This window comes from Gambusia affinis, linkage group LG20 (genome assembly GCF_019740435.1).
Source record: "Gambusia affinis linkage group LG20, SWU_Gaff_1.0, whole genome shotgun sequence".
In the NCBI taxonomy this organism is placed as follows: domain Eukaryota; kingdom Metazoa; phylum Chordata; class Actinopteri; order Cyprinodontiformes; family Poeciliidae; genus Gambusia; species Gambusia affinis.
The window spans coordinates 17,915,519-17,931,905 of NC_057887.1; the positions used below are offsets into that span (position 1 = coordinate 17,915,519).

General features: G+C 39.6%; 1 protein-coding gene across 1 annotated transcript; it reads left to right on the plus strand.

Annotated features, from left to right (window-relative positions):
* The first annotated feature begins 1,186 nt into the window (after nt 1–1,186).
* On the plus strand, nt 1,187–15,370 carry med1 (mediator complex subunit 1). Its single transcript, XM_044102701.1, has 17 exons — nt 1,187–1,209; nt 2,788–2,984; nt 4,217–4,323; nt 4,885–4,963; nt 6,294–6,348; nt 6,432–6,564; nt 6,692–6,720; nt 6,828–6,899; nt 7,502–7,576; nt 7,883–8,046; nt 8,956–9,067; nt 9,183–9,307; nt 9,403–9,530; nt 9,722–9,923; nt 10,028–10,123; nt 10,374–10,479; nt 10,554–15,370. The coding sequence occupies exons 1-17, from the start codon at nt 1,202–1,204 to the stop codon at nt 14,332–14,334; spliced, it is 5,469 nt and encodes a 1,822-aa protein (XP_043958636.1). The 5' UTR covers nt 1,187–1,201; the 3' UTR covers nt 14,335–15,370.
* The last annotated feature ends 1,017 nt before the right edge of the window (nt 15,371–16,387 follow it).

Genomic DNA, 16,387 nt, shown 5'->3' on the forward strand with positions numbered 1-16,387 from the left:
ATATTGTGCTTTTTCTGACTGGCTTTATAGCGCACAGGTTGTTTTGATGTCCGTCATGGTGGAGCGGGTGGCGTTTCGAAGAGAGTGACGTCACGTGCAAAAGGTCAATACCGCTGCAGGTCTTCTGTGTTATGTCTCGACCAGTTTTCCACACTGAGAGGAAGAAATTTTACCACTCTGCTTTTCAGAACAGTTCAAACTCAGGTTGGATCGGGTGCTTCTGCACAATTTTATGTCTTTCCATAGATTTTCAATTGGATCTAATCCTGGACTTTGACTGGGCCATTTTAAATGGTTTTATCTGAAAGATGACAGCTGTTTGCTGTCATTGTCCAGCAAGATGTTGAATCGCCACTTCAATCTCAAGTTGTCTTTTTCCTTTGTTTCAATTGTGGTTTTCTTTGGTGCTCTTTCACAATGCTAGTCTTGTACAGCAGTGGTCCTCAACCACCGGGCCTCGGACCGGTACCGGTCCGAGGACCAATTGGTACCGGGCCGTGCAAGAAATAATTAAATATGACCGTTCTATGTATTGAGTATGGAGGAGCTTTTATTTTGAAAATCCTAAACATGATGGATTTTGTAGATTACGTTTTGCACACCAACATGCAGCAGAATGAGTAAGAAACAAGTCACAAAGTATATTTTGAGCTCACTTTGTTGTTGATCTGTTATCAGTTAACAATGAACTCAATTAACAATCTTCTAAGTCTGTTATTTAATTATTTTGCAAATCATTCCAAAGCCTTTGTGAAGTGTACTGCATGAAAGCTTAGTATGATTGTAGTAATATCTTTATAAGCATTTTCTTTCAATGCTTCATCTAACTATGCATGTATTATATAGTAAAATATATGTGATAAACCATGGAGCTCCAAAGATTTATCTAAATTCAGCATTATGCAGAATCAATCTTCTCAACAGTTTGTTGTTTTTTTCTTTGAGACACTTAACATGCAGTCTGTTGCTAAACTAACTAGAACATTTCTTCCTCATGTTAACAACATTGTGTGAAACAGTTCTCAGGACTGGCGCTGAACTTTTTCTTTTTTTGCCTTGTGTCTAGCTTTGGCCACTCTGCTGCCATCCAGACATGGCACTGATACACCCACCATAAAGATTAGGGGAAGATTTAGCTCTTGTGCCAGCCTCGCTCCCTGTGCCATGCCATCCCTCGGCACAGCGGGGGGTCCCGCTTGGCATGGCAAGGTGAACTAGCCTCTGATTGATGGGCAAGGTTTCAGCCTGCTACTGTGCTCCCTGAGGCTCGTGCCTCCTTTTCCTTTCTCCCACTGCTGTCTTGGCAGCACCGTCCAAATCCTCCTTCATACCAGGCAGCCAGCTAAAGCTCCTGGTGGGCACATCAATTACAGAGTGGCACCTCCCCTCTTTTCTCGTGTCTATCTGTGGGTCTGTCTACTGTCTCAGACGATGCCAATCTGGTCCCTCTCCATCTCCTCTGCCTTCTAAAGCTGTCTCTTGTGGCTGTTGTTTTAAACTCCTGTTCATAAATACAGCTTCACACGTGCACAAACGCACATGTATTCATGCACACACTTTCTGCTCCCTCTCACAAGCAGGTCATAATGGTAGGTGGGAAAACCCTCCCCAGAGAGCACTCATTGCCACAGGCTCAGCTGTACAATAGGCTCAGGTGTGTGTGTGTGTGTGTGTGTGTGTGTGTGTGTGTGTGTGTGTGTGTGTGTGCGTGCGTGCGTGTGTGTGTGTGTGTGTGTGTGTGTGTGTGTGTGTGTGTGTGTGTGTGTGTGTGTGTGCAGTATGTGCTTGTGTGTGCAAGGCATGGCTGCCTTAGTTTATTTCATTGGACTGCTTAATTAGTCTACATTTAGTTTTTTGTTTGTTTGATTTAATGATAAAAAATATATATATACAATCATCAGCCATCATAAAGATATTTTAGGATATCATATTTAGTTCAGCTTGACTTAAAATGTGGTTGCTCTTGGTGAAACATGAATATTTACTTGCAGCACTGCGCCATCTACAGTATTCATGAAGAAACTGTCTTTAAACAGAGCTTCTTTTTCCCAATAGATTGATAGGTAGATAATATAATATAATATAATATAATATAATATAATATAATATAATATAATATAATATAATATAATATAATATAATATAATATAATATAATATAATGTGTCATAAGAAAATAAAGTAAAAAGTGAATATAATAATCTGTCTTTTTTAAATGAATGTATTTTATTATTAAAAGCCAATATGTAAAATTGGAAATCATTACTTTTGGAAAATAATGTACAATTATGTCAGTTTTTAATCAGTTATTTCATGCTTCCTTTGATGAAGTGCATATCTATCTATCTGTCTGTCTGTCTGTCTGTCTGTCTGTCTGTCTGTCTGTCTGTCTCTGTCCAATTTAAATTACTTGATTTGTGACGAAATAGTAAGCTGAACAAAATATTTTAATGCGTTATTTGCATGGATTAAAATGACTATGACACATGACTATTACACTTTTAGAGGTATACATAATTGTAGTTACAGTATACATTACTTTCATCAGTTGAATCTTTATACTTTCTTGTGTTTTATTAGAATTGTGGCTCCTTTGGATCTCTCTACTTATGCTGTCTTTGTGACCGCAGAAAATGAAATATTTTATATAATATACCGCATATACACAGCCAAAGTAATTGATTACACGTGTTTCTTTTCTTTTTTTAAAAACGTTTCAAAATTATGTACAAGTGTACATGAGGCTGAAGTATTCGTCTAAGTAAAAGCTTGCGTATGTTTCCGAAAGGAAGTGCGAGGTGTGCGCTACGGAAGCCCGAGAGGGGAGAGTGGGGAACTCGAAGCGGGCTTCCAGAAGGGAAACAATGGCGGCTGGGCCTGGTGTTTCTATGCAGAGCGGCAGTCCTGCCAGAGAACTTTCTATTTCGGTTCAGCAAGGATCAAGTCAGACTTTCGGAGAACGAATAAAAACAGAAGATGTGACAGGTGCGCACCACTGTTATTTTTATTTTTTATTCTAGTTTTATACAAAGTAACAGCGCTAGTTGAAGCTGCTAAAGCTAGCTACTGCTATCAGTTAGTTTATTCGAGTGTAAGTGCTGGTAACCTCTTTTCTGCTTTGTCTTCCAAATATTAAAAATATATTTTACAGTGTAAGAAATCATAAAAAATAAGAGTAGTCAGTCTGTTTTGTTGTTAATCATTATTTAAGTTAAAGGCTAACAAGCTAACAAAACTTTGTATAAACACCATGATTAACACAAGACAACAAAAAGATACGAAAGGTAAATATTTGTTCTACGAAACAAATATTCGTTTGCGATTATTTGTAGTGTTTGTGCATCCATAAGAAATAAGTAATAATTTTTAATAAATGTCAGAAAAATTATATTACACATTGAGTGATCTAGCTGAAAGTCGCATGTATTATTTGAATTGTTGAATGTAATGTGATCAAAGTTATTCGTTTGCCTTGTTTTTTCTTCATTTAATCTAATACAACCTTATTCCAATAATGTATTTTCTTAAATAATGTTCTGATCCTCTAGTTATCACAGAAGATGGAAAATAAACTCAAGTGTTGTCATTGTTTGAGGTGATGAATGCTTGTAGAAAACGTGTTTTGTTCAACAAAAATGAACTTTAACATTAACTTATTTGAGCATAGATTGCATATTTAATAAAAGAGGTTACTAAAGAAAAAATTGGAATATATAATTTGCATAGGTTGCAGATATGGAATATAAAACTCCTAACCAGCTATTTTAAATTAAATAATTATATCACCCTTCTGTGAAGTTCTTTAGTCAAGTCAGCTTTTTTATAGAGTGCATTTTAGTTGAACCTTTGAATTACTAATTGGTGACTAAGATTGTCTATAAGGGGCCAAAATCCCTCCAGCGATGTGCCCCAATCTATTCTGTAGTTTTCTGTCAAAGTACAGAAAATGTTGTGATGCTTCACTAGGCAGCGAAGGTTATTTTTTTCTTCTAAGATGTAAATTGTATTTTATCCCTATAAAATAAATTGTTTCAGTCAGTGTGACATAGAAATGAATTTTCAACATGTTTCTGCTATCTGCATGGAAATGACACTGTCAACATTCAAAATATGTAAATAACTGGGCTGCCGTATGTGACTGAAATGCTTTTTTTCAGCTAGTATTTAATGTGTATTTTGTTATTTAAAAAAAAAAAAACTTTCTTTGTTGTTTTTAGAAGCAGAGAAACAGAGTCGCATAACTGCTCTGCTGGAGAGGCTTCATGCTAAACACAACGCTTCGCGGCCGTGGGAGGGCACCATCAATGTTGTGCGTCAGGCAATGGTGAGACGGAGCCAGCTTTCACTGAACTATCTGAAAATATACAAAAAATGTCAAATGTCTAACAGTTTCTAACCAGTTGATATGAACTTTCTAGTGACTTGCTTCAAGCTCCTGTTGTGTAATTTGTTTTATCAAAACAGTGTTTGTCATTTTACCATTTCTTTAGGGAGGTGAAAATACATTGTAGTGGCAGAACTGTGGGCTAAATGAGTCAAATATTTTTTTGTCTGACAATCAAAGGGTGTAAGGTATTTAGGAATTTTTTCACATTGTGAATTCATGTTGTTTGAAAAACTTAGCAAACACATTTAGAACGCTTTAAAAATTAATGTCGTCCCAATGCAATGACAATGCTTTACTTTTGAGCTGTATTTATGTATGTATTTATTGCATATTCATTAAGGTCAATGACACCACAAACAACTGTAATAATATACAACTGTAGTAAATATATGAACCTGCAATTCAGTAGAAATCAAATCTGAACAACAGCTTTTATCTATAAAGTCTATTTTTTCAGTATTAGCATGTTGATCTTTTTCTGACCACTTTGTGTCTCAGGAGAAACGCGGTGTGATGAATGAAGCAGGCCATCAGCTCCTGCTCAACTGTTTGGAGACACTGCAGAGAGCTCTGAAAGGTGAGGTTGTTGACCCACAGGAGATTTTTATTTCAAATGATTACATTTCCATTTAGAGGTAGGGCTAGCAATAAAACATACAATGAAATTGCTTAGCTTAAGAAAGTGGATGCCCCAGTCAGAGCTTTCTGATAACAGTTTTTTGAGTGCGATTTTAGACAATTTTATTTATTTTCTGCTCCATATCAAATATATTTAATTTTGTTTCTAAATGATTATTGTCTATAACTTAATATTTTAGGAAAAAAGGTGTGGTGTGCTAAAATGTCAAATCACTAATTCTTATATATAAGAAGTTTTTTTTTAAGTGTATAGTGAATTATCTACATCAGAAAGAAATTTTTTGCATAAGTGGTTTGATTTAAGTCACTTCTAACTCCCACCTGTTGGTGGCAGTATTTCTTACTCATAGTATACTGCTGACTCAACTTGAAATGATGTCAAGTTAAAATCTGATTGATATGACAAGTAAACTTCATGTTTACTGTCAGACATAGGAGCAAAGGACCAAGCATGGTTATAAGTTATGCCAGTGTCTGCCGTTATTGATGTTTTTATTCTTTAAAGAATAAAAATGTTTCTCTGTCCAGTCTATTTTTTTTCTCTTTTGTATGTAGATTTTGGAAGGAGGTTAATTAGGATGAAATATTGCAAAATTCCTTTCAAATGTTTCAAAGGTAGCAACACAAAATCAGTAATTTTTGATTGCAGAAAAAAATCACAAAATCAACAGATCCCTGCACTTTTTTGTGCTAATGATTAGTAGTTTATTGCAAATTTTTCTCAAAAATTGTCAGAAACTTTCTTACTTGTACATAACAGCTGCCTCAGCCTTAATTGATGTCAGATTATAGTTCATGATCTATACAGTGAGTAATAAAAAGTCACATTTACTGTCATAAAGCGCAAGTATTTCCAAATTAGTGCCACAAACACTTTGATTTTTATTCCAAAAAGTCAAAGAAATTCACAAAATCCTGGAGGGACTGTAAAGATGTTCAATAGTATTATTGAATTTTAAGGATTTCTTGATATTTTAGCAGTTTGTGAACAGATTTTATAAATACATTCTAGCACAGCCTGCCCTTTAAGAGCATTCATGATCTTGATTTGGCCCAAAACAAAAATGAGTTTGACACCCCTGTTAAAGATCAAAGGATTGGTTTTTAGCTTTTGACTGGCTGATCACAGATCAGAATGAAACGAACATATTCCAACCTTTTTCACATCAATGTTACTTCATTAATGACACGTCACTTGGCATGTCTTTTCCCAGCTTTTGATCTATTTCAAGGTCATTTTTAAAATTTTCTGATCCCCTTTTTTCCAGTCTCGTCTCTCCCCTCCATGACAGATCGTCTTGAGTCTATTGCTCGACAAAACATGTGAGCGTCTTGCACTTTTGTTTCATATTTTACTTTATTCTTGCTTTGTTTCTGGTTTAATTATTTGTTACCTGTCTCTGTAGGTTGGGCTCTCACCTCAGCCCAACAAAAACAGAGTGCTACATCACGTCAGATATGTTTTATGTGGAGGTGCAGCTGGACACTGGAGGCCAGCTAGTGGACGTCAAGGTGGCTCATCAGGGAGAAAACCCGACGGTTGGTATATTTAACTTTATAAAGGAATTCTGGTGTAATAATGTCTAAGAACATAGAAGTTAGACTTTTTTATAACTCCTTATATGTAAAAAGTAATATTGCTTTTCTCTTGATTAATTTGTTTTAGAGTTGTTCTGAACTTATTCAACATCTAAGGTTGGTACAAGTAACAAGTTCAAACCTTTGATACGTCAATATAAGGAGTAATGCAGATGAACTAATGCTTTTGGGGTAATGACAGTCATTACATCTTTTTTCTTTAGTGAGAAGAACTTTGAAGCCTTTTCTAAACATCTCAAGGGACTGGTTGATTTATATCGACTTCCTGGTGACAAGTAAGTTCCTTTGCAGACTATGAAACGATATTTAAAGCAGAATTAAGAGTTTTAAATTGATACCAAAAACCCTGGATTAAATCAAAATCTTCCATATGATTTGTTCTTGCTGACGTGGGGTTTTGCTGCAAACCCTATACACTCAATATAAATTTGAGATCAATCTGAACAGTAATATTCTTTTTCTCCACAGTCTATAAAAGTATGGAAATAAAATACATTTGTAGGTCTGGAAAAGTGTGGAAAATGTAAATAAGAATGTGGAAAAGTATTTATATTTTCATCCAAATCTTTTCCTTTTCGATGTCTGTTTTTGTATTCCTTGATTTTGCATTGACATATTAAACTGTGTTAAACCCCTTGTTAGCAGTGAGCTAACGTAGAAAGTATAGATAATTTCTACATTAACTTTGAGATTTCCAGGAAGGTCGTCAACATTTTGACCTTTTGCTGCCTTCTTTAACTTTATAATTAAACACCTGCTGGAAATAGCTATCTAACATCTAATGTGGCCTGATGAAAAATAGTTACTTTGTTTAATTGTATTCTGTTTTTCTAGAAACACATTTAATCCTATTACTTTGATTAACTTTGTGTTTCAGTAAACTGAAAACAAAGATGTACATTGCACTGCAGTCCCTGGAGCTCGATCTCACCAAGATGATGACCATGTTTAGGTAAGTTAACAGAAAATCTCTGTGTCACCTAAAATATTTCTCTCTATATTTTTGATTTCACGGCTCAGGTACAGCCAGAAGATTGTAACATTACAGTAGATGGTGAAGCAAACTTCGGCATTCCTCGTCAAATTTTAAAAAATGATTGTGACCTAAGAAATTTCTTAGTGTTGACTGCTATTATACCATGTCATGTTTAGTGAGTTGGTTGCATTTTGTGAAATATATGACTAGATAATCGTCTGGGTAATTGATCAGTGGTAAAACACTGTTTGGATAATTCTTGCTTTTTTACTGTCTTCATAGGTTGGCAACAAATGCGAATACAGTTGAAACTATTCTCCATGGGAATGTTGGCTGGTTGTCTCCCAGGAGTGGTGGAAATCTGGTCTCTCTCCAGTGCTACGTGTCTCCTTATGACATATTTGAGGTGGAAACTGGATCCCAGCTCAGCTCAACAGATAACAATGGCAAGTCCAGCTATGAACAGTGTTACTCTTAGTTCCTACATCGTCTTAAAAAGTGTGAAATAGGCTTTATCTTCTTTTAGGTGTGGATGAGTACCAAAACTGTCTTAGAAGACTTCATAGTGTGGTTTACGTTAAAATTAAATGTTTTATTTTTGATTTGCTCCATGATACCAACATTTTACCCACTGGTATTTTGTGTTTTCATGCTATATGCACACCAGGGCTGCATGATATTAAGAACGAATGTGGCAATAATGATATGATTTGTGACAAATAAGTAACTAAAAAGCATTACAGTCTTTCTGCTTAGGCAAATCTATCAATGAGGATTTCCAATTTAAATGTGTGGCACTTCTGAACACTCATTCATGCCTTTTTGGTCTGTAGACAACATTAAATTCAGATTAAACTGAATTTTAATCTGATAAATAGTTTCATAAATAGTGTCTAAATTGCCAAACAAAACACTAAAACTGCTATTTTTTATTTTTACAAATAATAATGGTACCAGAATTTGTGAAATTGGCTTTAAAAAAATCTACCTTTTATTTGTTTCATCCATTCCTTATTTATAAAGTTTAAATAGATTTTGAAATAAAGTTGACCTCAGTTAGTCCAGACATCACAAGTGGCATAAAAACCCCCATATTATACACTGAAATCTGAACCCAATTTAAGCAAACTGGTTATTTGTGGACCGTATGGATAAAAAAATATTCAGGCAAGTTTAAGAATAGTAATGCTTTGTGGTTAAATGTCAAAAAATATCTTAAAACTGTATAAAAAAACAGTTTGGTCGGTGGAAGAACGATATGTAATACAAATAAAATGTGTAGGAGTCCTGAATATGTTGATTGTTGGTGAAATATCCTGGCAAACCTTTCACTTATCTCTGTTTGCTTTTTATAGTTCCACGTTCCCTGGGTGTCGGTGTCTCTGTGACAATCGAGGGAACGTCAGCTGTGTACAAGCTGCCAATTGCTCCACTCATCACCGGATCCCACCCTGTGGATAACAAAGGGTAAGTGATCGTTTCTTATTCTGGCTGATATGCATAAACACACATTTTTTGGATAATAAAACATTCAATCTGAGAGAAATTGGCATCATATATTTACTTTCTGTTCTATGTTAAGCACACCATCCTTTTCCACTGTGAGCAACTCCAACAGCGTGGATCTGCCAGCCTGTTTTTTCCTCAAGATGAACCGCCCCATGCCGTTCTCGCTCTCCTTTATTCAGAGGCTTGGCAATGCTACTTGTGAGTTTACCTTCATAAATGCATTCCTTAGGCTGTAATGAATTTGTTTCCTTTAAGGATTTAGGCCTAAACCTTTCCTCTTTTTCTCCCCCCAGCAATCCCAGTGTTTGAGACGCCACCTCCCCTCTCACTTCTGTACCAGCTAATTGTCCAGAGTCAACTCCAGCTTCTAGAAGAGGGCAGTGCTATACCAGCCACCTTAAACAACATGCACTTTTATTCTGTAAGCTGATTTGTGCTTCTTATTTCTATTATTTGTTTATTTTAATAACTTCTTGTCAAAGTTTCTTCTCCTTCTCCTCAATTGCCCTGTCTTTGTACACATTTATATAATATTCATTGAACACAGTGAAAATGTTTGACATTGTTAAGCCCATAAGTATAAAATGTTAGGTTTTTTTAATTCTTTCCCAGATCTTACCAGACCAGCATCACTGTTATTTTCTAAACGGTGATGCACCGGTGCAAGATGGCCACTCATTACAAGGAGCAATGGTGTCCAAGATCCCTTTCCGTCACCCAGCGCAGGTTCCTCTCTTGCTGGATATCATTCGCCACCAGGCAGCATACAACACCTTGATTGGCAGCTGTGTCAAACGAACATCTGTCAAGGAAGGTAAGTAACAATGAGATGCCTACTTGTAACGAACCAACAAGCTTCCTTCCTTCTTTTTTGTTCACCAAAAGCAGCATCTTTTTTTTTTGTTTTGTTTTATCCAGACAGTGCAGGTCTTCTGCAGTTTGAAGTCTGTCCTCTCACCGACTCAAGTTTCAGTGTCTCTTTCCAGCATCCAGTCAATGAATCTTTAGTCTGTGGTGAGTAACCGCCTTTGCATTTTCAGCATTTTTTTGTAGCATAAAATTCTAGTCCCATTTCATTTAAATCCATGTTTATTAATTTCTACCATCACATGTCAGTTGAAGAATCAGCAGTTAACACAGTTGTGCAATATCTTTGCTCATTTTAGTGTTGCAAACTATAGGGTTTACTCAGCTTTTGCAAGACAAATCCAAATACTGTCACCTGTTTCAAGTTCTCTTTTCTTTCTGACCTCTTTTTTTCTAGTTGTGATGGAGGTGATTGACTCCAGACAGGTCTCCTGCCATTTGTATAAAGGACCATCAGATGCTTTGATCTGCACTGATGAATTCATTACTAAGGTGGTCACAAGGTGGGTTTTTCTCCTCATTAATGCATTAATATTGAAAAGCGTGTTTAGTAGTAATTGTTTCCTCACCACTGTAGATGCATGTCCATTCCTGTTACCATGCGGGCCATTCGGAGGAAAGCTGAGACCATCCAGGCTGACACTCCGGCTCTCTCATTAATAGCGCAGACAGTGGAGACCATGGTTAAGAATAACCCTCCTCCCTCTGGTAGTCCTCCATATAAAATGGTGGGAGGAGACGGGACTAACCCAATGGGACTACCTGGGCTTACTGGTAGCAATACACCTACTGGTGGAGGACCACCTGGAGGACCTAATTTTGCAGGTCCAATCACTACTCTCTTTGGAATGCCCCGTGCAGAAAGGCAAGCTCAAGGAGAGTGCCTTACTCCAGGGGGGGTGACCGGCCAACAGCCGCTTCCGCAACAACAGCAAGTCCATTCAGACGACTACAGTAAAGTCACACAGAATCCCATCCTGACCAGTTTGTTGCAGATAACTGGAAATGTTGGTTCCAGTCCCAGCTCCCAGAATGCTCCGCAACCACATCAAACTCCGCCACCAACCTCATCCCCTGCCAGCAACACAAAGAGTCACCCTATGCTGATGAACTTGTTAAAAGACAATCCCACACAAGATTTTGCCGCACTGTACAGCTCGAGTCCCTTAGAGCGACAGAACTCTTCATCTGGCTCTCCACGAACAGACAGCATGGGTGGTGCCTGTCCCAGTGGGAACACCAAGGGGAAGAAGAAGCGTCCTCGGGGTCCTGAAAAGGGTGGAGTGTTGCCTGGAGTGGGTACAAGTGGTGGCCTAGGCATGAAACCGCAACCAGGATCCTCAATGCCGCAGCACCTCCAGCACCACTCCGTTTCTCATGAAGATGATTTCCACCGCAAGCTTCTCTCGATGGATGTTGATGCTTCTCAGAATTCAATATTTGACGTGAACCTTGCAGGCGATAGTCTGGACGCACACCACAGCATAACGCCAACACTTAGCCAGTGCGGAACGCCGCCACCCGGCTCCGGCATGGCTTACTCACAGTCTCATGTCCAGTCTCAGCAGCAGCAGCAACCTGGTTCTGTACCGCCTCGCATTGTCCGCCTTCCCAGTTCTGACAGCATTGGGCCTGATATCACAGAAATACTACAGGAGTTACCAGAGCAAACAGGAAAAGGTGGCAGTGGCAGCCATGGGCAACCGGAGGATGGAGGTCCTTTGGGCACCCCCATCCGTGACTCCTCCAGCTCTGGCCAGGGTAGTACAGTGTTCGACTCAGCTGACATTTTCAATACCAACAGCAATGAAAACCCGTTTACAGACGCTGCTGACCTGATTGCAGAGGCGGCTGCAACTGCTGCCACTCCCAACAGTGATTCCTCTTCCACTAACTTCTTTCCTGATGCATCCGACTTCAACCCTGACTTGTTGACCTCGGGACATGGCTTTTCACAAAGCTACTTTGATGACAGCTCCCCGAGTGCTGATGGAGAAATGGACTTGGTCAAGGGATTTGGGGGAAGTAGCCAGCAGAACACTCCTTCAGGAACTCCACAGAACCCTCAACATGGACAAAGTACTCCAGAGCCCTCACTCAAGGACCCATTTGATATGGGGATAGTCTTTGGAGGTAACAGTGGTGGTGGTAAACCACTTCTGGGGCAAGCTCCTGACTTAATAGACACACACAGTGGAGGATCTCAGAGCCCCCTGATGATGGGACTTGGTGGTGCATGTTCGGATTTTAAAACTACAGAACCAAAAGTCAAACCGGGACTCATACGGCCAAAGGATGAGAATGGGGGAAATGGAGGCAGCAGTTCTGGGATGGGAAGCAGCTCAGCAGAGGGAAAACAGATCAAGCGCAGCAGGACGCCATCCAGTGAAGGAAAGTCTAAAGATAAGACACCCAAACGCAAAAAGCTTGATCCTGATGGAAAGTCTCCTTCTCACAGCTCAGGGGGGCGACCCTACACGCCCCCTAGTGGTGGTTCGGGCTCTGGAGGAAGCATAAGCGGCGGAGGCTCCAAGTCTCCCGGTAGTTCTGGACGCTCACAAACTCCCCCAGGAGGTGCCACGCCCCCAATTCCCAAAATCACCATTCAGATCCCAAAGGGTACCATAACTGGGGGGAAAACGTCCTCCCATAGCGGATACACCTCCAGCAGCTCTGCAACTAGCAGCACAGGAGGTGTAGGGGGGACTAGCAGCAGCAGCAAAAGCCACCATTCACACTCCTCTTCCTCTGGGAAGATCAAGTCCAAAGAAGGGTCTATGACGCAAAGCAGCAGCTCCAAGCCAGGGGGTTCAGGAGGTGGAGCGGGGCAGTCGCAGATGAAGGGATCCTCTCAAGGTATGGGTGTTGGCAAACCTGGATCGTCCCCAATCACTAAACATGGTCTGTCTGGGCCTGGGGGTGGTGGAGGTGGAATGGGAAGTGGCAGTAAAATTAAGCCTCAGGGAGGTAAACCTCCAGGTTCACTTATGAATCCCAACATAAAGCCTAACATCTCGCCTTCTCATTCCCGCTCCAGTAGCTCTGGTGATAAACTCTCCTCTCCAATGAAAATGCAGCAATCCCAAGTTCCTGGAACTCCTCCATCTTCCAAAGCTAAGTCTCCGATTGGATCAGGAAGTGGTAGCTCAGGAGGATCTAAGTCTTCTTCTGGTGGAAGTTCCCAAAAACCAGGTGGTGGAGGTTCTTCTGGTTCTACATCTTCCTCCTCTACCTCATCATCTGGTTCCATGAGCTTCTCCGGTGGATCTCAGTCGCAGTACGGAGGCGGTGGAAGTGGAGGGGGAGGAGGAGGCAATGGAAGCGAAGGAAATGGTGGAGGAAGTGGTGGAGGTGCGGGTCAGAACAATTCAAATAACCCAAACGCCAAAGGGAAGTCTCCCAGTAGAAACAAGAAGCCTTCTCTAACAGCAGTCATAGACAAACTGAAGAGTGTGGGCAGCGGAGGAGTTGGGGAAGACGGCTGTGAGGTGGGGACTCCAGTGGGAGGTCCTGGATTGACATCTACTCCTTGTGGGCCTGGAAATGTTCCCAGCGGTCCTCCGAACGTAGGTTCTTCTAAGCATTCTTCATCCTCTCAAAGCGGAGATTATAAGCGGGAAAAGTCTGACAAAGAAGGAAAGGCAAAAGTGATGGTGACAGGTGGTGGCAGTGGAGATAAAAAAATGATGGACCCAAAAACTAGTGGGTCAGGTGGAACCACCCTGGCCAAAATTATCATTAGCAAACCAGATGGTGGCTCGCCAAGCATCAAGGCCAAAGTGACTCTTCAGAAACCCGGGGAAGGTTCTGGAGAGTCAATGCGTCAACAAATCTCCGGCCTCAAAGCATCCCCTCTCTTTAGTGGCTCCACTCCAAAACACGACCGATCGTCACCAAGCCACAGCCGCTCTCCAGGGTACACCCCTCTAAACCAGGACAGCGAGAGCGAATCGGGCAGCAGCTCGGTGGCTGAGAAGTCCCACCAGAACAGCCCCAGCTCAGATGACGACCAAACAGTGAGGCCCCTTCCGCCCCAGGACTACATGAGCTCTATCCCCCTCAGCTCGGGCGAGAAACACAAGAAGCACAAGAAAGAGAAGAAGAAACTAAAGGATAAGGAGCGCGAGAGAGACAGGGACCGGGAAAGGGACAGGGAGAAGGAGAAAAAGAAGTCCTCCATATCCATGGGATCGTCTTCACATTCAACAAAAGCAGACAGTTGGTCGCGGTCTCCCATTTCAGCATCAGATTCATCACTCTCCATGCTTGGTTCGGATCGTCCATCACGGTCCAGCCCGATGTATATGAGAAATGAAGACGATGACCTTATGGACTCAGCTCTCACCGGAGACTTTTAAATCTGCTCTTTAAAGCTACAGTGTAAAACTCTTATAAAACATAATTTTTTAACATATTTGTTAAAACTGACACTATGTCCTGACAGTATGGCATTAGATAGACAATCTGTGGAAAAAATCAAGGTCATCCATTTCTTTTCTAAGTTACTTGAGCAATCTGAAAAAATACATCTCTCCCAGTCAAAAACAACCAATCACAGCCAGGAGGAGCATCTTTGCTCTGTCAGTCAACCTTGTGCATGTGCTGCTCAATGTGCTAAAGGCAGAGAAATAACTTACCTTTCCAGGAATACCGTTTAACCGCCGTCATTGGTGGCCCTGCTAACTAGCTTTAGCGTTCAAGACAGGAAGGCGCTGTAGCATAACAGAGGCTTGATTGATAGCGCAAAGACTCTTTTTCTGGCTCTGGTTGGTTGTTTCTACTTAGAACTGGGAGAAACCAGAAGAACTCGATTTTTTTGCACATAGTTTCCATTTCACAACAAAGTGATAGTATAAATAAATATGTAAAAGAAAAACATATTTTTATAAAAGTTATATTCTGTAGCTTTAAAAAAAACATTTTACTTACAAACTTAACTTTTATTTATTCAGCTAAATCCACAAAAACTGAACATGTCCCGCTAAAGCCGTGTTTACTGTACAGGTAGCATTGTGTTGTATCACGAACCAGATGCCAGGTTTTACAATAGTGGACAATGGAGTGGCAGCTACCTTTAGCTTCACTACGGAAATGGTTTTAACGGTGTGGTTTTTAAAGAAATGGACGTTGTTTCAGAACATTTTGTCTGTGAGAACATGTCTTGTTGCATGTTCGTTTGACATTGTTACCATGTCGTATGCTGTCCAAAAACAGGAAAAGATCTGATGTAAATGTGTTAAAGCAAGAACAAAAGTTTTTGCTTTTTAATTTTTAGGTGAGGATGGTTGTTAGATTATTGATTTTTAACCGTTCTGTGTATTAGTATAAGAACAGAAGGAGGTTGCAGAATATGATTGAGAATTTTTTAAAGTTGGAAATAAATATTTAACTTCTTACAAACTCTCCTGTATTGAACAGACTTGATTACTAATGCAGCATCTTGTAAAACTAATATGAATTTTCTTTTCATACCCACAAAATATGCATTTGTTTAGGATTTCACGTGGTGAACCGACAAAGTAGAGCATAGAGTAGTTAATTTAAAGCAAAACAAATACTTTAGTGCTCCCTATTGTGGCTACAGCTTGAGGAAAACAAAGTGAATATTAATTAATTACATTTTAACTATGTGACACTAGATGGCGGTAGAGTACCAGGCCGTTGAGCGGCATCGTGAGTTTAAATTACCTTCTTGCAGAAGGTAATTTTACTAGATTAAGTTGATTTCCACGTTTGAAATAAGATATGAAAAATGATGATGTAACATATTTAAGTATGAGAAAGATATATCTGGTTGTACTCCAGAAAGACAAAAGTTCAATCTTATTAAATCATCAGCAAGGAGATAGTTCACAGATTGAAAACCGAAACTGCACAGGAAGTTTAATCTTAGTATGGATGTCTTAAACTACAGGACTAATTTTTTCGCCGATATGAGGTAAAAAGACATTTTGTGCTTTGATCATGAAGGTTGCTGAAGTGACTCCCTAGAGACCGCTCTAACGTGTGTGTTATAAAAATCAGCAAAATTGACAGTAGAGTCAAACAAGGAGAATAGAATAAGCCGAACTGGTACACTTCTTTACCAAATGCTAAAGACATTATGGCTCATTATGTTTAACCCCTGCTGCTCGGTATTTACAACTGCAGATTCAGACCATTAAAAGCAAAGAAAAGTCACCTTGTCAACGGATGGGACTGGAAAATGCCTGTTAAGTCTAAAGGAAAATACTTTCTCAGATAGACTGATCAGTTCTTGCAAATCTGAGGCAAAATATGGCAAAACTGAGGAAAACTGTGCAACATGAATAATGTTTAAAGGAGTAGGATAGGAGACGTGGCAATGTTGAACTCACAAATTCAATCTATGTTATACACCCTTACGATACATAATAGACGGTAAAATACATT

What these genes read in the sequence shown, in the direction of transcription:
- med1 (XM_044102701.1), top strand. An exon ending in ACTGCAGAGAGCTCTGAAAG is followed by an intron (nt 4,964 to 6,293) that starts GTGAGGTTGTTG and finishes CCTTTTTTCCAG; the next exon opens with TCTCGTCTCTCCCCTCCATG. An exon ending in GAGGCTTGGCAATGCTACTT is followed by an intron (nt 9,308 to 9,402) that starts GTGAGTTTACCT and finishes TTCTCCCCCCAG; the next exon opens with CAATCCCAGTGTTTGAGACG.